Raw genomic sequence first — 25,713 nt, forward strand, 5'->3', positions numbered from 1 at the left:
CTAATTTTGGTATGCTGATTTCAACTCTATAATTAGATTTTTCTATCATGTCTAAATTTTGTTTAAAATGCAAATCACTTAGTAAACTTTCCTACTGCATCTAAATCATCATCATCATCATCATTGTTTAATGTTCATTTTCCATGCTGGCATGGGTTAGACAGTTTGACTGAGGTCTGGAGAGCCAGTGGCTGCACCAATCTGATTTGGCAATGTTTCTACAGCTGGATGCCCTTCCTAACGCTAACCACTGAGAGTGTAGTGGGTGCTTTTTACATGCCACCAGCACAGGAGCCAGTCAGGCAATATTCGCATTGGGCATGATTCATTGGTGCTTTTTATGTGCCACCGGCACAGGAGCCAGTCAGGTGGACCTGGCATCGACCACGTTTGGATGGTGCTGGTTTTGATATGAAACTTGCCCTTTAAGGTTAAAGCAATTTTTATTCGCCAACTATATACAAATTCTAACAATTTTGATCAATTAAATTTATCCCAAACTGGAAACACTGAGTCAAGAGCATAGTAACAGCTCAACAGTCAGTTGCTACGTGAAAGTCAAGTAGAGTGGTTTTTGAAGACAGCAGTTCAACTGGAGATTCTGCTAGTGATATAGAAATAGGGAAATATAGTGTATATGTTCCAGATGCAACTAGTTCCTCACATTTGTTAAGTCAAGTGGATGTTAAATGACTTAGTGCTGCACAATTTGGAATTACCAAAAGAAAAGGCAGAGTTGCTTGGTTCCCAGATTCAAGAATGGAATTTTCTCCAGCCAAATACCAAAGTTTCCCATTTCTACCAACACCATCTGCAGTTTTCATCATTTTACTTACAAAAGGTAAACCTTTGTTTCTGCCACATCAGTGGTCTGATGGAAAGGATTGACTTTCACTATGATCCAAAAGAATGGAGACCGTTCATTGACTCTAGTAAAACTGACCTTAAAGCTGTATTACTGTAGCATATGCCACTGGCCTTAATGAGACTTATGAACCAATGGAACTGCTGCTAAGACTCATCAAATATAAGGACCACATATTTGTGGTGACTCTAAAGTTGTATCATTACTTTTTGGGTTACTGTTGGGCTACACAAAACATGTATGTATCAAGGATTGAACAGAAAGAATACAACAAGGAGAAAAGTTAAATGAAAGCAGAGCAAATGGGAAACTAAACGAAAACTAAATGGACGAGAAATTAGACAAAGACATGATACATGGAATATTTGCAACTGAGTTTTTCTCTTCAGTCAATGATGCAAAATATCATAACAGTTTTGTGCCATGTCTATAGAATAACGGAGATGACCAGAACAAAAAATATGATCAGCCATCTAGAATATGTTGTTGGTAAAGAAAATGTGAAACACCCAGCACTTATTGACCCTCAGAAAGTACATCTTCCACTACTTCACATATAACTGGCTTTATAAAAAAATTTGTGTAGGGTGTGGATCATTAAGGTAGTGGTTTCCAATATTTAAAGGGATATTGACAGATGCTAAGCTGGAGTTTTCACTGGACTACAAATGCACAGCGTTCTCCACAACTCATTGTTTCCATCTAATCTAAATGAGAATGAACTAGGAGCATGGACATATTTTGTTGAAATTGTCAAAAATTTTCTTGGAAACCATGAAGCTGAAAACCACCATGAACTCATAGAAAACATGCTTAAATCTTATGAAAAAATGGGATGCAGAGTTTTCTTTGAAAATGGATTTTTTAGATTCTCATCTTGACTTCTTCCCAGCCAACCTTGGGGCTGTGAGTGACGAGCATGGTGAATGCTTCCACTAACAGATCTCAATTATGGAAAACAAATACCAAGGTAATTTCAACTTAAATATGATGGGAGATTATTGTTGGTTCCAGTAAAAGGAGAGTTTGTCATCCTACACATGGCAAAAGAAGAGGAAATATCAAAGTTTCACTTAAGAACAGGAAGTTGCCTTTTGATAGTAACAACAAAATACTAATGTACTTTGGGTGGCTGGTTGGACACTGGGGTGGTAACTCTGCCAGCAGAATTCCATTGTCTGTTCTAAGCTGGAAAAAGCAGGAAAGACATCTCTATTCACTAATTATTTAAGTTTGATTGCTTAACATAAAATGTGGCATGGAAAAGTTGCTTAGATGGCTTTCATAATAGGAGTGAGTGAGAAAAAATTTAAAATAGGGGGTTTTGGTTATACAAAATCTGCACATGATAAAGAAATTTAGATATCAGATCTGAAATTAGCATCAGAAATTTAGTAGGAATCAGTAGTTTATATGTCTGTAACAAAAAAAAATTGAAATTTGTTACCTAGTGTTATAATTCTGCTACATCAGTTATTGGGTATGATACCTTCCTGTACAACCTAATTAGTTATACAGGTGACATCATCTTGGCAATAATTCCTGATGGACCAGACGCTTTTCCTGCCTTCATATCCTTCACTGCTTTGTCTATCATACTGTTGTCAATTCAGCTGGTTTCTCTGTTTGGTCCAGTAGGAAATTTATCTTTCTCCGATGCACTATCCACATTTAGTAGTTTTCCATTGTAGCCTCTTTCTTTTCAAAATTGTTAAGTGCAAGTGTATCATTATCCAACTGTATGCACTTCTCTCCCACAACTTCATGATTTTCTCAAGCACTGTCTTGCAATCCAGAAAACCTCATGCCTACCTCTGATCCTTATGTCAGAACATTGGCAAACTTCTTCCTTTCTACTTCTTTCATTACTAGATTGACCTGTCAGCTAGCTTCTCTTCTGATTTCTCTGCTACTCCATTGTTCCAGTCTGTCCAGGCCTGTCTCTTTACATTTATGGCTTTGTCAGCTTCCCTGTTCCATATTCATGTCACCCTTGGTCTGACTGGAACATTGTATTAGCCACAGATTTGGTCTGTTGCCCTCTATAGGTTGTCCTGATGAAATTATGAGTTAAATGCTTCAATTTTTACATCCCTAAATTTCTGACTGTTCACTGGATCTTTAAATTTCCAGAACTTCCTTTTCCAAAGTAGTTTGTGTCTCTGAGTCCTTTTAGCTCTTAATCTGAAGTCACTAGCTATTAACCTAAGTTAGGTTATACATTGCTCATCCGAGAAGCAAGCGACTTTCTGTAATGCCTTGTGTGCTCACATGATTGGTAGGTGATCTGATGATTGGCTGGTTTCTTGAAGTTCATGTCGCAGGTCATCAGAACATTTGCATCAGAGAACTCTAAGAGCCTTGTTTCCTCTTCATTTCTAGGATTGAAGTCATAGCCCCCAGGTACACATACTGTGCAGTACTTTGGGCAAGTGTCATCCTCCAGGCCTTTTGTTATTGACATCCATCATTCACTTTTAGCATTACTCATCTCAGTTACTGTTCACCACCCTCTCACCTCTATATCACTATCCCACACTCTTACCCACTCTAATCACACTGATACTCCCTCCACCTACCCATTCTGGTTCCTCATCTATCATTACTCTCTCTTCTATTCACCTCCATAGCCATTTTCTACAAGTTTTAGTATCTAATGTGTCTAATTGACAATTTCTGTTTGTTGTAGTTTGACAAGGCTTGTTGTGAAAGAAGACAAAATCTGCAACAACAAGAACTGCAGATGCAACAAGGTACCAAACAACATTATTTCCCTATATGAAACATCATTGTTCTCTTCACTTCTATAACTAGAGTGCTTTCACATCATTCTTACATCATAAAATATACTAACTTTTATTGGAAGTGATGGATGTCAGTATGTTAAATATTATTATTAATATTTGATTTTATTTATTGATATTCAAGACTATTAACTTCATCTTTAGAAATATTTTCAATATTTACATCTACACGATTTAGTTAGGTCTCCAAAAATAAAACATTTGATTATGATCAGAGATAAACCAATTTAAACTTAGTGTAGATATAATTTTGGTTTCAAATCTTGGTACAAGGTCACAAGTTTGAGGGAATGGTGAAGTCAATTATATCGACCTGAGTGTTCAACCGATACTTATTTAACCGACCCCAAAAGTCTGAAAGGCAAAGTTGATCTTGGTGGAATTTGAACTTAGAATATGAAGACTGATGAAACATCTTTGTGTGGATATGATATTGAAAACATTAAAGATGAGGATAAAAGTCCAGTAAATTATAATTTTTAATGATCTGATCATAATGATTTATCTAAAATATTTTATGATTAGCTATTTTATCATTCTTGTGTTGTAATATCATTGATATTGTTTATGATATCCAATATCATAATATAGTTAAAAGGTGGTGAGCTGGCAGAATTGTTTGTACACAGAGCAAAATGCTTTGTGGTATTTTGTATATCATTGCATTCTGTGTTCAAATTCTGCCGAGGTCAACTTTGTATTTCATCCATTCAGGGTCGAAAGAATAAGTACCTGTTGAGCACTGGGGTCAATGTAATTGACTTAACCCTCCCCCAAAATTATTGACCTTGTGCCAAAATTTGAATATTACAATATAGTTAAGATGAGTGAGCTGTGTGTTTTTAGCTCACAATGTCTCATGAGAAACTTTGTAATAAAATATTACAACTAGCACCATTCTATGTTTGTATGCTATACACATTGTTACATAAAATATTAATATTATCCAGTAATATTCAATTATTTTATGTCTTCTATTGTCTGTTTTCTCTTGATTGTGACAGATGTTTGTTAGCCATGACTGCTATCTCATAAATTGTATGGGTGCATGTTTTAAAATGTATAACTGAAAATAAAAAAGGTAGATGTGCTTGTTGAAGCTGGTTGTAGAAAATGGGATACTCAAGAGTTAAGTGTTCTATCTTTAAAGATAGGACTTTAAACCTTGGCTATATCTATTTCACATAAATATTTAAAATTGTATTTATGTAATTAGAGAAATCTTTGGGATTCTTTCTTATCCTGAATTAAATCTAGCAACAGTTGGCAGATGGTAGCAGTGGAATGGTTATTTTCTGAAGAAGCATGGTACTTAGTAACTTCCAATATGGAGAGTTTTGACAAAGATTCTCAAACTTTAACTATGAATTAGAAGAAATGTGTTTTATTTAGAAGTGAACCTTAAACAATCTCTTTTTATATGAGATATTCTATAAAATGAATTAACTTTCTATGTTTCATTTTCAGATTTATCTCCAAATGAATTATATATTAACCTGAATGCTGAGTGTGAAGAGATTGGCTGTGCAGAATGTAACAGAAGCAATTACACTAGGAAAAATAAAAGAAAAGTGTCTAAACAAAGGTAAATATTACTTTCAACTTTGACATTTCTACAATATCAATTCATATAGATGGAGATCAATATTAATTTCAAATTATGGCACGAGACCAGCAATGTTGGAGAGGGGGAAGTCTATTGCATTGACCTCAGTACTCAATTGGTGCTTATTTTTTTGACCCCGAAAGGCAAAGTTAGCCTCAGCAGATTTGAACCCAGAGTGTAAAGATGGATAAAATGCCATTAAGCATTTTGCTTGGTGTGCTAATGATTTTGCCTGATCACCACCTTAGATAGAGGTCCATATTATCAGTTCTTCTAGATATTAAATTACCAATTAATATAGATTATCTGTCAATATTAATGATCAATAAGGTGGAAAACTGGCAGAATTGTTAGCATGCTGGGCAAAATTCTTAGCAGCATTTTCTCCATCCTTATGTTCTGAGTTCAAATACTGCTGGGATCAACTTTGTCTTTCCTCCTTTCAGGGTCAATAAAATAAGTACCAGTTGAACTCAAAGAGGCACAACCAGGTCAAACCACTGGTGCCTCAAAGTCCTTCTATGGAGATGTATTGAGTGTGTTGTCAACACACATTGTTTGAAAGGTGATCTCTAAAGAGACGAAATACAATAACAACTAACATATTCATATTCAAATTTGCCAGAATGTGCTAAGAATGAATATGTATGCCATTGTATTGATTCTCACTGTTTTATCTGCTGTTGATTATTCATCATATATTTATTATCATAATAAAATTTAGATTACCATAATTTTTTATCTTCATAATATATGTGATTTAAATCTAATTTCCCCCAAAAGTAATTAATTCATTAAAATTTTTTTATTACTTAGCCAAAGTATAAATGATAATTACAAAAAAAGACATTACCTTATACTGCAAGGTTCTGCTAGCTAGGAAACATATGTAGCTTGGATTTTACCTGCTCCATTCCCTCAATTTGGATATATATATATATATATAGTTCAATTATTGGGATTTCAATCAATAGATTTCTGGGTATTCCATTTCAGATAATGCAAAAAGAACATAATGAGTATTTTTGATGGAAAACTCATGGTATTTATATGCACATCAAGAAATAATACTTGAGGATAAAACCAGTACAACAGCAGGGTATAAAATATACTACCTTAATTAGCCCTTACTTGAGTTAAAATTATAATTAGAAAGGAACTACACGCGTTTCTGTATTGGGAGATCAGAATATATGTAATCATCAGATTTATAATTCTACCAACACATCTTCAGGTTCATTTTTCAAAATATTTGGGTGTGAACCCTGCTGTACTCTTTCACCACAACTTTCTCTCACCTTTTCTTCCTGTTTCTGTTGCACCTGTATTCCAAAGAGAACTACATTAAGGGTACATGTGTCTGCAGAGTGCTCAGCCACTTACATGTTAATTTCACTAGCAGGCTGTTCCGTTGATCGGATCAAATGGAATCCTCATTGTCATAACCGATGGAGTGCCATGACATGCATAATATATATAATCTTATTTTCTTATCTTATATCAGCTTATGTCTTACATTATAAAAGGAACACTGAACTCCGTCTGGCTGTCCATAATATCTTATTTCAGGAGAAACATTTAGAGGTAGAGGGAGGGACAAGGGGAGGGAAAATGGGGCTGTAACTCATATTGGCCATGCCGTACGAGGCAAATTATACATAGTTCCAGTAATAATGACTGTATTATTGGCCAGCCAAAGTATATAAGGTGAGAGGTCACCATATAATTTTGCTTTTTTTTTTTTCTAGAAAAAGAACTTTGACAAGGAATGTTGTTTATCTTGAAGTTATAGTATGAGATATTCTTCAATGAATATATTTATTCTGTAGAATATGAAGAAAAGTATTCTAAATAAATGTTCAACAATATTCAAACTGTTACTAATGTTCGTCGTCCTCGTCGTCGTCGTTTAACATTCGCTTTCCATGCTAGCATGGGTTGGACGATTTGACTGAGGACTGGCGAACCAAATGGCTACACCAGGCTCCAATCTGATTTCGCAGAGTTTCTACAGCTGGATGCCCTTCCTAACGCCAACCACTCAGAGAGTGTAGTGGGTGCTTTTAAGTGTCACCCGCACGAAGGCCAGTCAGGCGGTACTGGCAACGGCCACGCTCAAAATGGTGTATTTTATGTGCCACCCACACAAGAGCCAGTCCAGGGGCACTGGCAACGATCTCGCTCGAAAGTCCTTACACATGGCGCGGGCACAAGTGCCAGAAAGGCGTTGCTAGGCAGAGATGCCATCACAATTTTGCTTTCACTTGCCCCAATAAGTCTTCGCAAGCTGAGTTTCGTGTCCATTGAGGGAGACGGCGTTGGCATGGGTGCCAGTCATCAAATTTAACTCGACTTCGATTTCATTTGCCTCAACAGGTCTTCACAAGTGGAGTTTAGTGTCCAATTTAACTCGATTTCGGTTTCACTTGCCTCAACAGGTCTTCGCAAGTGGAGTTTAGTGTCCAATGAAGGAAGGTACGCATAAGTGGACTGGCTGAGGCCTTAGATTTAGGTCTCACTTGGCTTGCCGGGTCTTCTCACGCACAACATATTTCCAATTGGCAGAGTTTCTACAGCTGGATGCCCTTCCTAACGCCAACCAACCAGAGAATGTAGTGGGTGCTTTTACGTACCATCAACACGAAGACCAGTCAGGCAGTACTGGCAATGGCCACGCTCAAAATGGTGTATTTTATGTGCCACCCGCACAAGAGTCAGTCCAGGGGCACTGGCAACGATCTTGCTCGAAAGTCCTTATACATGCCGCGGGCACAAGTGTCAGAAAGGCGATGCTGGGCACAGGTGCCATCACGATTTCGATTGCCCCAATAAGTCTTTCCTATAAGTCTCAATAAGCAAGCTGAGTTTCATGTCCAGTGAAGGAGACGGCGTTGGCATGGGTGCCAGTCGTCAAATTTTACTTAACTTCGATTTCACTTGCTTCAACAGGTCTTCGCAAGTGGAAGTTTAGTGTCCAATTTAACTCGATTTCGATTTCACTTGCCTCAACAGGTCTTCACAAGTGGAAGTTTAGTGTCCAATTTAACTCTATTTTGATTTCACTTGCCTCAACAGGTCTTCGCAAGTGGAGTTTAGTGTCCAATGAAGGAAGGAAGGTACGCATAAGTGGACTGGTTGAGGCCTTAGATTTAGGTCTCACTTGGCTTGCCGGGTCTTCTCACGCACAGCATATTTCCAATTGGCAGAGTTTCTACAGCTGGATGCCCTTCCTAATGTAGTGGGTGCTTTTACGTGCCACCAGCACGAAGGCCAGTCAGGTGGTACTAGCAACGGCCATGCTCAAGATGGTGTATTTTATGTGCCATCCGCACAAGAGCCAGTCCAGGGGCACTGGCAATGATCTCTCTCGAAGGTCCTTACACATGCTGCGGGCACAGGTGCCAGAAAGGCGACGCTGGGCACAGGTGCCTTCACAATTTCGCTTTCCCCAATAAGTCTTCGCAAGCTGAGTTTTGTGTCCAATGAAGGAGACGATGTTGGCATGGGTGCCAGTCGTCGAATTTAACTCGATTTCGATTTCACTTGCCTCAACAGGTCTTTGCAAGTGGAGTTTAGTGTCCAATTTAACTCGATTTCAGTTTCACTTGCCTCAACAGGTCTTCGCAAGTGGAGTTTAGTGTCCAGTGAAGGAAGGTACGCATAAGTGGACTGGCTGAGGCCTTAGATTTAGGTCTCACTTGGCTTGCCAGGTCTTCTCACGCACAGCATTTGGCAGAGTTTCTACAGCTGGATGCCCTTCCTAACGCCAACCACCCAGAGAGTGTAGTGGGTGCTTTTATGTGCCATCAGCACGAAGGCCAGTCAAGTGGTACTGGCAACGGCTATGCTCAAAATGGTGTATTTCATGTGCTACCCGCACAAGAGCCAGTCCAGGGGCACTGGCAATGATCTCGCTCGAAAGTCCTTACACATGCCATGGGCACAAGTGTCAGAAAGGTGACGCTAGGCACAGGTGCCTTCACGATTTCGATTGCCCCAATAAGTCTTCGCAAGCTGAGTTTCGTGTCCAGTGAAGGAGACGGTGTTGGTATGGGTGCCAGTCGTCGAATTTAACTCGATTTCGATTTCACTTGCCGCAACAGGTCTTCGCAAGTGGAGTTTAGTGTCCAACTTAACTCGATTTTGATTTCACTTGCATCAACAGGTCTTTGCAAGTGGAGTTTAGTGTCCAATGAAGGAAGGTACACATAAGTGGACTGTCAGAGGCCTTAGATTAGGTCTCACTTGGCTTGCCGGGTCTTCTCACACACAGCATATTTCCAAATGTTCACTAACAAAATTAATCTAAACATTATTTATACAATTTATGACTTACAGGCATGATTTAGAAATATTTTTATACAGTTGTATAGTGATGGATTTATACTAGTATTAAAAAATACATGAAAGAACTGTTTCTAACTACTGGTACAAGTGTCAAATGAGTTAAAATGAGACAGCTGTATCACAAATGTTGTAAAATATTTTCAAGAAGATTTTAAAACTGAGTAAAGTTATTGGGTCTTCTGCCAGTTCATGTTCCTAAATACTTGGCAGATGACCAGAAAAAAACTAAGTTTCATTTGGGAAATACTTTTAATGCCTAAGATAGCATTTCTAATAACATTGGTGGGGGTAGCAGAGAACTGTACCAGGTAGCCAAAAGGGAGGCAGGTATACATAGCCAAAGGCGAAGCAGAAAAGAAGAAGTTTGCCAATGTCCAGCGACGTGAGGACCAAAGAACTGAAGTTTTTGGGATTGCAAGACAGTGTGAGAGAAAATTGTAATAATGTCACAGGAGAGAAATGTGTCTGCATGGATGATGGTGCACTTGCTTTTAATGATTCTGAAAAGAAAGAGGCTTGGAGTAGCCATTATGAAAGACTGCTGAATGTGGAGAATGAATGGGAGGAGGAGAGCCTGCCAAATGTTGACCCAGTTGAGGGACCAGCTATCCAAATAGACAGCTGCTTGATAGATAAAGCAATTAAGTGTATGAAGCCAGGAAAGGTCCCTGGCCCATCAGGAATCACTGCTGAGATGCTTAAAATATCTGGTGGTGTGGGCTATGGCCTAGTCACCTGCATTGTAAACCAGGTAGTTCATGATGGAGTCATACCCAATGACTGGCATAGCAGCACCATAGTCAACTGCTACAAGGGTAAAGGTGATGCTCTAGATAGAAATAACTACAGGGGTATCAAACTACTGGATCAAGTGATGGTCATGGAGAGGGTCATAGCCCATCTCATTAGGGAGAGAATCTGCAGTTCAGTTTTGTGCCAAGTAGAAGCATATGATTCTTTATTCCTGGTTCGACAACTGCAGGAGAAATACCTAGCTAAAGATAAACCCCTATACTTAGCTTTTGTGGACTTGGAGAAAGCCTTTGACAGGGTCCCCCGATCCTTTATCTGGTGGGCAATGTGGAAACTTGGGATTGATGAATGGTTAATAAGGGCTGTAGAGGCCCTATATAGAGAGGCTATTAATAAGGTTAGGATTGGCAATGAGTATAGTGAAGAATTCCGGGTAGAAGTAGGGATTCACCAAGGTTCAGCTCTCAGTCCCCTTTTATTCATCATAGTCCTCCAAGCAATAACAGAGGAATTCAAGACAGGTTGCCCCTGGGAGCTCCTGTAGGCTGATGACCTGGCCCTCATAGCAGAATCACTACCAGAACTAGTAGAATCGAAAGACCTTAGAGTCAATGTAGCAAAGACCAAAGTTCTAGTAAGTAGGAAGGCGAACTCATCACATGTTTTCTCCTGGCATGAGCACTCGATCTCCAACTGATATATTCCTATGTAATTCTGTCCACTTGACCCGTTTATGTAAATCAGGTAAATACAATTTTACTCATTTAGACCAGAACTGATCTGCTAAATGTACATTTTCCATCTCCTACGAAAAGTGTCCCTCTCATCAAATTTACCTGGAGGTACTGTTGAACCTTCCCTAAGCAAAAGTAAACGATTGGGTGTTAATGGAAAAGGATCCTTTGGATTGTCACTTAAATTTGTTAGCAGCCTACCATTCAAAATAGATTCAACCACTGCAAACGCTGTCTCTAGAATTTCATCAGTGAGTCTAACAGGACCAGACAGTAACCTTTCCATAACTCTCCTAGCACAACCTATCATGCGTTCCCAAGCTCTCCTCATATGAGAAACTGCTGGTGGTTTAAAATGCCAATTTATGTTTCGATTCAATGTATAAGCTTGGATATCAGTCTGAGATAACTTCTGTAAACCCCTTTCTAACTCAGCTATAGCCCCAACAAAGTTTGTACCATTGTCTGAGTAAACCTTCTGTAGGTGACCCCTTCTAGATATAAATCTGTGAAAACAATTGATGAAAGATTTGGTGTCTAGACTATGTAACATCTCAATATATACTGCTCTAGTTACAGGACATGTGAATATACAACTGTAACACTTTACTTCTGAACAGTTGACTTTGACCATGAAATACCCAAAGACATCTACACCAATGTATGTAAAAGTAGGTTTGTCTGTTTCAACTCTCTCCCTGGGGATATTTGCCATAATTTGAGAAGCTGGCTTGGCAAATAACTTCCTACACATGAACGGATTACTTTCTTAACAACAGATCTGCCACCTGTTATCCAATAATACTGTCTAATAAGTCATAAAGTCCATTCTCTCCCTACATGAGCTTTTCTGTGAAAATGAGCAGCAATACACTCAGCAATGGCATGTTTACCTGATATTATAACCGGATTCTTGATTTCAGCTGTAGACTCAACCAATCTACCACCTACCCTGAGAATACTATCATCATCCAGAAATGGGTGGAGTGATCTGAGGGAACTGGATTTGCTGATACATTTTTTTCCCAATAAACTAATTCATCTTTATAATGTATTCGCTGAGCTCTCATGATCAGAAGCAACTCTGCATAATGCATTTCTTCAACACATAAAGGTCCCTGTTTGACATTTCTGTTTTTGCACATTTTTGCAAATCGAAGCAACCATGCTAAAGCATGTTTCATCCTGCACCAGTCTGAATAATGTTCCATGACCCTGTCTATAGGATTCATACTACCTATGAGCATTGCACATCCTAAATGAGTCTTTTCTGATCTCCATATCACCCAATAACAATTCCTCACTATTCTTGTATAGTTGCCATTCATCAGTTTTTTGTTGCCTCAAGAAGGTGGGTCCACTGAACCACAATTCGCTATCTAATTTACCAAACACCAGACCTCGACTAACAATGTCCGCAGGATTGTTTCTGCTTGACACATAATGCCACTGATAAGACTAACTCTATTTTCTATAAATATCTGGAATCGTTTGGTTTCGTTTATAATGTAAGCCAAAACTACTTTTGAATCTGACGAAAAGAACGTCCGATCAATTCTGATTTCCAATTCCTTTCTCAGGAGAGTGTTAACTCTGACTGACAAAGTGGTTGCTTGTAATTCCAGTCGTGGTATGGTACATTGTTCGAGAGGTGCAACTCTACTTTTGTTTATGATAAGCTGTGTAGGGATCTTTCCAAACTTGTTGACACGCCTGATATAGCTACAACAACCATAGGCTGACAGGCTTGCATCTGAAAAATGATATAATTCCAAATATGCCTCATCAAAACCCAGTGGTTTAATACGGTGCGGAATTTGCACTTGATTGAGAAACTCCAATGTTTCCAACCATTTGTTCCACTGCACACAAAGTCCCAAAGGAACTGGTTCATCCCAATCATACTTATAATGGGTAGCATCCTGAAAAATAATCTTGCCCAATAATATCTGGGGACCAACAAACCCAAGTGAGTCATACATCAATGACACAATGCTCAACATTTTCCTCCTCGTGACTATCTGATTTATCTCTACATTGACCTCAAAGGCAAAGGCATTGACATGATATTCCATTTTACACCAAATACCCTTCCTGGTGAATCTCTTCACCTCTTTTGCCCTGTGATTCTCTGGAATTTCTTCCAACAACTGACTATATTTGACAACAAATTTTATGAGATTGAAACCACCACTAGCTAAAACCAAGGGAACTTCATGCAGAATTATTCTAGCTTCATCTTTCTCTTCTATAGATTTCAATAAATTATCTACATAGAATGACTTGTCAATTGAATCAATTGCTAATGTACTGGCGTCTTCACATTCTGCAACAATCTGTTTAAGAGCATAGGTAGAACTAGCACCCTCCCCCCCAAAAAATGTGACGTCATGCGATAGTGAACAACCTCACCACCTTGATACCACAAAAATCTCAAAGCATCTCTATCTTCCAGTGGAATCTTGACTTGATGATACATAGATTCAATGTCAGCTAGAATGGAATAGTGATACTGTCTAAATCTCAACAATACATGCAAAAGTTTGCTAACTAGGTCAGGACCTTGTTTGCAACATTCATTGAGAGATTTGCCCTGATATTTTGTTGCACAATCAAATACAGTGCGCACTTTGCCAAGTTTCTTATCAGAAATAACTGCATGATGAGGAAGATACGATATATGTTTGATACCATGAATTTGCTCTGGAGGAACAAACCTCAGCATATCCATTGCTAACTAACTTCTTGATTTCTAAGCCATATCTTTGAATAAGATCTTGCCCTTTAAGTTTTCTGAATGTAGATTTTAGCCTGGATTTAGCTACTACATAATTATTTGGCAATGGTTCATTCCTATCTTTCCAGGGAATTGGTAACTGATAATGACCATCCACTTTCAAACACTCCCTATCTCATAATTCAATCACTGAATGATCATCTTGTGACCAACCAAATTCATTAATCCCCTCGTTTTCCAATTTCCATAATTTATATATGTCATTTGTAACTACCGGGGGCGAAATAGTAACAAAGTTAGATATGAATTGACAACTAGCCTTTTTAACCGGTGACTGACCATTGATACACCAACCAAAGATTGTTCTAACAGCAAAGGGTTCGCCTTTGTTACCCTTACATACCTCTAATGGTATAAAGGCTTCTGCATGATCTTGACCTAGTAATAGATCTACATGGCAAGAACTATCAAAATGTGGCAAGCCGATATCATGAAGATGTTCATATTTGCTCAAATCTATCCTTGTTGTTTTTGCTGGGATTTCATCAACTACATATACACCAGAAATCTCTAAACTATCATCATCTTCAGTACACAAAAATAAACTGACCATTTCTGACTTAGCAGATGTAGACTTGTTCAATGTATTCAAATGATATGACACAAATTCACCCTGCAAGTGCACTCGTTTTACAAAAGGAATTGCTTGATCCTGTATCAAGCAAGACAAACACTTTCGTACCACTATCCACTTTAATTTGTATAACTGGCATGTGTGTAACTGAATCAGTACTAGCAGATATATTAGCATTTGACACACTACTATCTTGACTTGGTGGATTTTCATTTACACAAATGTACATGGTGTGTTTTTTACCACAACCTACCACATTACAGATAAATTGTTTCTTACATGATTCTGTATTGTGACTAGATAAAAGGCAATTATGACACAATGTGCATTCTGTTACAAGGCCCAACCTGTCTTTAGGTGTCATTCTCCGAAACATTTGGCAATGCCACAATTGATGATGTTCATTACACAATACACATGCTGGCACTGAATGTGCATAAGTACCAGTATGATGTATATTGTCTCTGTGATAAGTAGCACTAATAGTCAAGCTTGTTGTAGTAGCAGTCTTTGATGCACGATTGTGATGTTTCTTTATCATTTTGCCATAGACAGAGTCATTCACATCTGATGCAGCTTTAGCAGTAAACTCTACCAGAAAATTGAACTTAAGGTAATCTTCCTTGGAACTTTTGTATTTAAGAGTATGTAAATAAAGTTGTAAACGGTTAACAATGTTCAAAATGTTAGATTGTGAATTCACTTCTTGAAGCATGTTTAGCTTTGTCAAAATCAACTCAGAATTTTTCAGATCATCCACTAGTTTCTGTAATTCTCGTGGTGTTTTCACTGGTTTACTTTGTTTCAAATTATTGAGGATTTCCTCAGTTACCAAGTGGGAATTGCCAAATCTATTCTCGAGAATAGCAAGTGCTTAATGATATCCTGCCTCACCAGCGATTAAAAGACAGCTCCTGATGGCATCTCTCACAGGACCTTGTGTATACTGAAGTAAACGTTTCAGTTTGAAATCATTATCAATACAAATTGAATCAACATTGAGTTGAAACGATTTAATAAATTGATGATACATGAGCGGATCACCCTTGAAGGTTTCCAACTCTACTTTTAGCATTTGTAAGTTTGTAAGCAACTCTTTGACTTCAACATGGGGTTTTTCAACCACACTTTGTACAGTTTTGGGCTTCATATCTTTGAATGCATTTTTTACCTTGTATAAAATTTTTTACATAGTCAGTTTGCACACTGTTGAAATAGTTTTCACTTTCATCAATTTCATCTTCATCTAGTGTTTCATGAAAAGTGTTATGAGCCTCAGAGAATCTTTTGAACAAGTGTTTTATTTTTTTTTCCTTGCTCGGCAAGAGCATTGAAAGCGTCTTCCACAATGCATTGTTTCACATAGTTTATTACAAATGTTAGGGCTCTCTTACACAGTGTCCTTTCTTTTTTGAGATCTGTCATTATAGAACTTATGCTATTCAGATGAATCACTGGTACAACTTCACTTTTTAAGTCCTTTCCAATGACTTGGAAGTCCTATGCAGAATTTTTTTCTACTGTTGCTGCTTTGTGTAGAAATGTAGGTGAACAGAGTCATAATCATCACTGGGATAAGAAAGATGAACAATGGTTTAAACTTTTGGAGCCATTTATTTTCTATTTGTACATTATATCGTGCAGGTGTACTGCATGTTTATACAAATGTATGGCAAGTGTATGGTAGACTACAAAATAAGAAAAATACAAAAATACGACAAACTTAAATACAAAAATTATTCGAACAGGGTTTTACTAATATTTGACTTCCCGATATACAACTTTCTTGAAACAAAGTTTGATTACAAAATACATTCAACATGTTTATTATGACTGACACACATGGGCGAAAAGTACTGAATGAGGAAAAAATGTTGGATACACCAAACACTTTCGCCCATGGATATACAATTATCTACACATCATTATATGTCTCAGGTTAATATAAGGAAAACAACTACATATATTTAAATTATCTTACAAAAACTTTGTCGGCTCATCATTCTAGAAGCAGCAGAAAATTGGTCTCACTGGTACAAAGCCATGTTTGCAGTAACATGAAATAACCAAAGAAGGAGAACATTCAGGGATGACAGTGTGTTTTCTAAGATATAGATGGACGTAAAAAGACCCCATCCATTTTTATGAAAACAAAACAACCTTGATCTCAGATACGATCCGGAAGTGACTCACTTCCGACAAGTTGTGAAAACTAATACTAAATAGTAATACAATAGACTTATCGTTGGAGATAACAGTCTTTCTCTCACCCTATATATATATATATATATATATGGGTGTGGAAAGGAATGTGGAAGATGTGAGATGAAGTAGTAAGGGACGACCCCTGGATGTTGAACCTCAGGGAGTAGATGACAAAGGACTGAGATGTTTGGCAATTTCCTGTGCTTGAGAAAACCCATACATCTAAGCAAAAATAAGAACCTAAAAACACGTTGCTTTTGTTTGTGTCCCTGCACTCAATTTGTCCCTGATAAACCTTCCCTTCCACAACTCATATTCCTAACCACCACCCTCTATTACTCTTTGGATTACAGCACTACTCACCCAACTGCTGTAATTATGAGAAGGGAACTCGTGTATTTCATCCCTTACTTCTACTGCTCTCTCTCTCTCTCCCTGGAACCACATTGTTTTGCACTGTATCACAGTATCATCCATTACCTCCTTTTCCACAGAATGCTGCTTTCAGCCCTCTTCCCCTGTACACCCCACCGTTTTGCAACAGCAGCCCCCACCCACTATTCCCTCTGTCCATCTCCAACCATTTCCACTCCCATGTGCCTCACACCCCATTCCTAGCATCTCTCTTTCACATCATCCACCACACATTTTGCACCATCTTTACTTCCACCGATTACCCGCCTGATGCACAACTACTTCCTCCACCTTCCCCTCTAACAGAAACTCATGATTGACCATGGCTCCACAGTGTTCACCACTCACTGCATTTCTTGTTATCTATCTGCTGCTCACCTCTCACACTCCCACAAACTTATTTACCAACCTATACTGCTTCTCTTTTATTCACTGCCCCATCACATCTTCATCACCAACCTCTTTCTCTTTCATGTATCTCTCCTAGAGCAAGACGCTTGTCCTTTTATCATACTTTAATCTCTCATCACCTAGAAAGCCACCTCCCTCAATACTACACTGTCACTTTCAGTTGAAAGGTCTTGTTTTGTGAGTTACTTGGCCCTCACTATTGTCAGTGCTACATACAAAATGCCCAGTACTCTCTGTAAAGTGGCTGGTATTTGGAAGGGCATCCAGCCATATATATAGATACTGTATCAGAGCAGCCATTGGAGCTTGGTGCAGTTCTCTGACTTGCTAGCTTCTGAAGAACATCCAACCCTTTCTTGCCAGCATAGAAAATGGACATTAAATGATGATGATGATTATGATATGTCTGTTTGTCATTATTCAGTTTTATTTCAAGATTTCTTGCCAATAGAGAAAGAGCCAGTTTCAAACCTAGATCCAAGGCTCCTTTATTGGAATTTCAACATCAACAACAGGGTATGTATGTGTGTGTGTGTGCAGATTTGTATGTCTTTTCATGCATATACTTGCATACCTAGACATGCTCATATATACTTAAATGATAAATTTCTGGAAAGTTTTACAGATTTTTACAGTTCCTGTGATAGCTTAGATCTGTAGTCTTCAAATTAGCTTTCTCCTTTCTGGTTTTGAGAAGCCTAAATTCTCAAGATTGATATTTAGGCAATATGTTACATATCCCAGAGCACCAAAATTACAGGTATAAACCTGAACTTGTAATCTGGATAGAGTAACTGCAGATTTCTCAATAGTTCAGCGTAGATATTCTGTTTTCACTGATCTTCAGTTTTATGTTAACATCTGCTGGGTAGCTGATTTCCACAACTGTACAGTTTCTCTTCTCTGTCCCAAATTATTATATCAGGTCTATTGTGTTTACATTTTATTGAGGTTTTCACTGGGACATTCCATCAGTACTCCTTTTTATTATGAGTGGCTATGGCTTCCACCATACTGTGGATTCTTATTTTTTTGTCCTCAGAGTTATCCTTTCGACGGATCTCATTATACAGTGTCCTTGCTACAACATCATGTCTCACTGGTAGATAATTTTAATCTTAGGTCCTCCTGTGCCATGTGGTGCATTGGGTGGCAAGGTTTCTCCAACATGGTTGGTTGACTGTGGCGATTTCAGCTTCATCCCATGAAATGTCAATACCTTTGAGGTCATCAATGAAGGTGCTGTGCCAAGTCACTTTAGGTTGCCCTTGTTTTCTCTTGTTATGTGGTGCCTTCCACTGAATGGCGGTTTTTGCATGCCATGATGATGATAATCAGAGAACATGGCCTGCGAATCACAAGCGACGCTCAGTGACAACATCATGGCATGGACAGGTATCAGTTCAGCGATGTACCTCGTCATTGGTGATGTGGTCCTGGATGACATTCACAGTCTCTGCTGGAGGCATTGTAATTGAAATACATTGAGCCTTCGTGCAATCTTTGTCGGTATCTTCCATGTTTCCGCCACATATATTGCCAATACTGTTGAAGAGGTGCACTTTGGTCTTGGTAGAGATTGCCCTGCCTGCCCAGATGGGTTTGAGTCTTTGAAAGACAGCCAAGGCCTTCCCAATCTGGCAGGCAACGTCGCATTTGGTGTCTCCATCATTGACCACGATGCTGGCCAAATATGTGAACTCATCAACTTCCTTGATTTGGTGTTGTCCAATCATCAAGGGGATGTCATTGTTGTTCCTGTCGACACATCCAATCCTCATGATCTTCATCTTGTTTGCACTTATGCAGAGTCTGATCTTGGCTGCTTCCCATTCCAATCTCTCTGTCATTGTGTGAACGACATTCTTCATCAGTGTAATTTGGTAAAGTCAAGGTCAGTCAGGCGCCTCGATCCACACCACGGAATCCTAAATCTGTGTTGGTGCATCACCCCATGCATGACGAAGTCGATTGCCATAAGAAATAGGAAAGGGGATAGAATGCACTCTTGCTGTACACCGGTCTCAATGGTAAAGTAGTTGATGTAGCCTGTCTCCATCTGAACACAGCATCTAGACTCGCAATAAAGGCTCTGAAAGGCATTGACGAAGCACTCGGAAATGCCAAAGTCACAAGCGATGCACCACAATGAACTCTGGTAGATAATACTGTGATGATATTTTTGGACAACTGTTTATGATGTGAGTGGCATCTTTGGTGTTAATTCCAGAAAATCTACATCAGTTGTCACATTTTACTGCTTTTCCTGCATCTCTGTCCCTTTTGTGCATGAGATATTTGGTTGATATTTCCTGTTACTGGATTGCAAATGCATACCCTTAAAAATGGGAAGTAGTAATCCAGTTGTTGGTCAAGATAGACTGCTTTGATGATCAATGTTACTATCATCTCTAAGCTTTCTACTAACATATCCATGCATGGTCTTCTGCTCATATATGCTCATCCTTTAATCTGATGCTACATTGCAGTAGAGCCGTGTGACTTCTTTGGGCATGTATTTAAGATTATCAGACAAGGAATGCTGCTCAGGAAGCTGCCTTCCAAGTCTTATGATGTTTCAGCCTAATGTATGCAAAGTTTGTCAAAGGATGCACTTCGACACCTAGTGGTTAAAAGATGCTGCCAAAGGGATATGATACAACATTCAAAGGCATTTTGGATTGATGTTAAGCCTCTGCTGTCTTGTTTTCATTTTAGGTACAGGCAGTCTATATCACTGTTGATGTGGAAATTATGTGTGCCTGTTCATATCTTCCAGATTTTCACATCAATGGCTTGGATTTCATCAAGCATCCATTCAAGCAGCCCAAATGTTGGTATGAGTACTGGCATTGCTATCACATTGTGGTCCACTGTTTTATTGCATGCAGAGAGTTCTGCGGTTCAAATTTTCCTTATTCAGCTGTAATATTTTTTAGCGACACGTGTTTTGTTACAGGTGCCATTGTAAGATATGTTTTCATCTACCCCTATATACCTGTAACATTCCTTATCTGATATAGGAGGAACAGTCAAGTCATTGATGGAGATGTTGCTATATAACATTTATCGTGACCACACTCTAATCCTACATTCTTTGAGAATGTTGTAACCAGGTCAAGGCTTTTTTTCATCTTATGCATATTCTTTGCATCTAGTTTCAAGTCATCCACAAAGAAACAGTGTATAATTTTGGTATTTCTGTGTCCTTGTGAACTAGTGAGATATCTGTTATGTCATCAGTGACAATATATGATGTGTGTGTGTGTAACAGTATGTCACTGTATCAAATATAACCATATAACAATATAACAAGAGTTGGTTACCTTATAACCGTTTGCACAATAACACTCCAAATGCAGAATCAATAACGAGACTAACGCTCTCACAGTTCCACCTCAACTGTCTACTGGCTCATCTATTTATAGACTTGTCCAGTCCATTGACAGTCATATGCGGGTGTGTCAATTCACTCCACATCTCCCCTTTAAACTATACACTTCCTGTAGAGTGTGGGTGAACACATTTATTTTTAAAAATTTAATTTCTCCCCCACATTTAAAAGACAAATCAACTCCGAACAGAATTCAATACTTTTTCCTCTTTGAGCCAACCATTAAATGCTCTGGAAACTTCCTCCTTCTAATACTACTCCGAATAGATGTGTCAGTTTCATCTGGTAATAATACTTCGAACATAGTGTACATAAAATCCATTGGTTCTTCAATTCTTTTATTATTATTCTCAGTGTATCTTTTTCTCAACTGGTTTGCATGTCTTTTGAAATCAATCCCTTGTCCTTTTGCCTTTTTTACCATTTAGATCATTTTCCTAATCCTATTTCAAATAATACCATCCTCCCATGATTGTTTCCCATATCTGTATATTTTAAAAAGCACTTTTTCGCCTACTTTAAAACTTTTCGTTGTAGTGCTTTTGTCGTTATTGTTATTTCAAGTCTTTTTTCTTTGTTGAATAGGGGCTTAGTCTTTCTCGTGAACATTTGTTCTAGATTTACTAGATGGTGCATTTGGGTTTGGAGTAACTCTATATACCCTATATACCCTTAGAAATTTTATTAATGCCAGGTCATAAATCCTTCTGTGGTTCACTTTTCTTAGTGCCCTCTTGAAAGTGTTCACGAACCGTTCCACCTGACCATTTGACCATGGGTGATATGGTGGCATGGATACATGATCAGTTTGGAACATCTGGCAGGCATCTCTGAATTGAGATCCTGTAAACTGTGTCCCATTATCGCAGTTGTCCCATTACTATGGTATCCAGTATACCATATCGAGCAAATATTTCATGGAGGAAATCAATTATTGTAGATACATAGGATATCTACATTTACTTCTGGCCATTTTGTGTAACTATCCACTACTACAAGAAAATAGTTTCCATATATTGGGCCAGTGAAGTCTATGTGAAGCCTGGACCATGGTGTCTCAGTCTATGACTATAGTTGATGTCTTACAATAGGTGATTTTGTTGTCAGCCTCTGCAGGATCTGCAATATCTTTATCCATCTTCAGACATTGCACATAGCTTCTCATGCACAACATTCCTGGATGTCCAACATGAAAATCTTTCAGAATTCTTTTTTGCAGTGGAAATGGTACAACAATCCTCTGTGCATACATTAGAATGTTGTCTCATGCAGAATATGAGTTTGAATTTAAATTTTCAGTCCGGCATATATTTACTTTATTTTCTTTCAAAGAATCCAAAAATGATGCATACAGGAAACATAATAAAAACTTATACAGTGTATCCAGCATATATTTACTTCATTTTTTTCATAGTCATCTTTCAGTGCTTTGGCTTTAATTTCTTCTAAGGTTACAGGCAATTCATTAATCACATAACACAAAATGCTTTTTATCTCCATTTCAGTTTTAATGGTACAATTACACTTTCTTTGAATGGTTCAACAGTTTTAGGTATTAACCTAGATAACCTGCCTGGGTGGCTTAACTTTTTTGAGAGGAGTATTCCATTTTGAAATTGTAGTTCAACAAAATGGTTCCTCATCTCTGCAATCTATTGGCAGTATGTGCTGGGATGGCCTTCTTAGAGCCAAATATTGTCAATAACGGGCAATGATTGGTTTGCAGACAAAACCTTCTGCCATGCATGAATTTATGGAACTTTTTTACAGCATAAATAATTGCCAAAGATTCCTTAGTCAATCTAGCTGTAATTCCTCTCAGCAGGCAATAGTGTACGTGATGCATGTGCTACAGGTTTTGTATTACCATCTTCATACTTACGCAAAATTACCACTCTGATGCCATATTCACTGGCATTTGCTACTATAATTTCCCTTTTCATGTGCCACTGGCACGTGAAAAGACATTCGAGCGAGATCGTTGCCAGTGCCGATGGACTGGCTCCTGTGCAGGTGGCATGTAAAATACACCATTTCGAGCGTGGCCATCGCCAGTACCGCCTGACTGGCCCTTGTGCCAGTGGCACGTAAAAGCACCCACTACATTCTCGGAGTGGTTGGCATTAGGAAGGGCATCCAGCTGTAGAAACTCTGCCAAATCAGATTGGAGCCTGGTGTCACCTCCTGGTCCACCAGTCCTCAGTCAAATCATCCAACCCATGCTAGCATGGAAAGCGGACGTTAAACGACGATGATGATGATCATAGTGTGCTAAAGATATCTCAGAAGTTAGTAAATCTTAACTGTTTGAAGGCTTCTTGGCATTTTTGTGTCCAATTCCATTTTATTCCTTTCTTTAGCAGGTAATTTAACCCTTTTGTTACCATATTTCTGTTGAGGTGCTCTGTGTCTCTTTCAATTAATTTTAAATGTTACAAAGAATTTAGTAAACTAACTTAGTTATCATTAAGCTAGTGTTAGGAGTATAAATTGTGACTAAAATTTGGTGGAAGATTTTAATTCAGAACTTTTGAAACAAAGACATTTGTACTACAGAGCCAGAGGTGGTTTCAGGCACGTTGGCATCAAAGGGTTAATGGTGCATGCAAGTTATGAAAATTAGAGATGTAAATCTGGTAATAATTCACCAAACCCAAAAACGTTTGTAATGTTGCCACATTCTTTGGCAGGGGCATATTTTTACTTGCTGATGCCCTAAAAGGATCTGGACGCAAACCCTTTCTATCTATGAATTGCCTTAAATATCTAATTTTAGGCAAAAAGAAATCACACTTATCTGTTCTCAGTTTGAACCTGTATTCACTCAGTTATTTAAATACCATTTTCACATGTTGTACATACAGACTTCTTGATTCACTCTTAATCAATGTCATCGAGATATGCAATTGCAAATTCATAGTCCGTTAACATTACATCCATAATCTGTTGGAAGATTGCTGGTATGACTTTTATGCCAAACGGTAACCTGTTGTATTTATGCAGTCCTTTATTTGTGTTCATTGTTAGGTACTTAGAGCATTCATTATCTACTTTAATTTATAGATATATATATATTAGAGAAACCCAATTTAAAAAATATCTTGCCACTATTTAATTTTGTAAATGTGTCCTCTGGAGTAGGTAGCAGATAGTTGAACATTTGTTTAACCTAGTGGAAAAATCAGCACACACTCTGATTTTATTCTTTTTCTTAACGTATACAGTTAGTGATGCTCATTGAGAATATTTTACTTTTTGAACAGCTCCAATTTTTTCTAGTATCTTTAAGTTTATCTGTTCTAATGCTGTGTATGACGGCACATTTCTTTTTGGTTTAAAAATTGGTACTGCATTCTCTGTTATCTCAAATTTTGCTTTTGTTTACAAATATGCACCTAGTTCATCTGAAAACACATCTGGGAATTTTTTCTTTAATTCTTTTTGCAATTTGTCCAAGCTGGTGTTAAAACTTGTGCCTGTACCTATTACATTTTTGCAATAGTGGCTAATGAGTAAATCCCAGAGATCAAATTTCTCCATCCAATTCATTCCAAATAAATTATTGGTATTATTTAGTACATAAGCCTTTGCTCTTATTGTTCTACCTCAGAAAGTCACATTGCAATTGAATTCACCTCTAAACAGTAATTTTCTTCCTGAAACATCTCTTGCAGCTTTTGTATTTTTACTTAGTACCAGTTTACACTCCATGTTTTGTTATTTAATATGGTTATATCACTGCCAGTATTAAGCTGTAATCTGACTTTTGTTCCATTTATTTAAAAACTATGTGTTTTGTGATCCTGTGTTTCCTATATGCATAATTTTTGGATTCTTTTCTTATTTTTGTGCAACAATGAGAACTTTTGTAACCTTGAAAACCACACCTGAAACATTTAAGTTTTTTGAATGGACAGTTATAACGGTCATGTATTTGACCACATCTTGTGCATGGATCCACTTTGCACTTTCTAATGTTTTTCTTTGACCTTATAGCCTGTATGTTTGATATATCGCATTCCTGTTTAAGATTTATTATCCATTGGCAGTCTTCTGATATCTGTTGAAGAGTGATATCATAGTTCAATATCCTTATGCGAATTTCTGAATCCTATTGTGCTGTTAGTCCTTGAATGAATTATCAGGAACTTAAACATATCCATTGATAGTTCATTTAACTCGAACTTTTCACACTCACGGTTTACTATTCTGGCATATATTATGAAATCATTCTCTACATTTTTTTGTCAAATTTAAACTGGACCATTTTGTGTTGAACAAAGATCTTTTTTCACTAAAAAGTTTTGATAGTGTGCTTATTGTATCTTCAAATCGTAATTCTCCAGATTTTGGGAGTAGTATATAATTAATATACTTTTCATGTTTCACTAGTGCTAATTTTCTTAGCAAAAGCTAGTCTTCTGGTCTTCTTCCCAGTCTGAATATGCTTTAATATTTCCTCAAACTGACTATAATAAGCAGCAAATGTGACACCTTTGTCTGGATTATATCTAAATTTGTTGATAGAGCTTGCCAATGAATCTGGTGTAAATGCATTTGTAGCATTTTTCATTTCCTTGAGGAGAACATGTAAAACCCTGTGTTGCTGTTTTTGCAACTCTATCATGGTTGATTATAATTCTTCCATGATAAACAAGATGAATTTTTTGTTCTCATAAACAAAAAATGTACAATTCACAATAATTCAAGTGAGCCTCAAACACTTCTCATCACCGATTGTTATATCGTCATTGATGATATATGATGTGTGTGTGTAACAATATATCACAATACCAAATATAACTGTAT

At 37.8% G+C, this 25,713-nt stretch overlaps 1 protein-coding gene across 2 annotated transcripts in view; it reads left to right on the top strand.

The window, feature by feature from the left end:
• Nucleotides 1–25,713, top strand: part of LOC106878674 (uncharacterized) — a 133,683-nt gene that overhangs the window by 89,785 nt on the left and 18,185 nt on the right. For both annotated transcript variants that reach the window (XM_014927959.3, XM_089352360.1), the window contains exons 9-10: nucleotides 3,555–3,618; nucleotides 5,137–5,254. In XM_014927959.3, coding sequence (XP_014783445.3) covers nucleotides 3,555–3,618; nucleotides 5,137–5,254 — 182 coding nt within the window. The remainder of the gene's footprint in view (nucleotides 1–3,554; nucleotides 3,619–5,136; nucleotides 5,255–25,713) is intronic.

This window comes from Octopus bimaculoides, chromosome 5 (genome assembly GCF_046866305.1).
Source record: "Octopus bimaculoides isolate indiv1 chromosome 5, ASM4686630v1, whole genome shotgun sequence".
In the NCBI taxonomy this organism is placed as follows: Eukaryota; Metazoa; Mollusca; class Cephalopoda; order Octopoda; family Octopodidae; genus Octopus; species Octopus bimaculoides.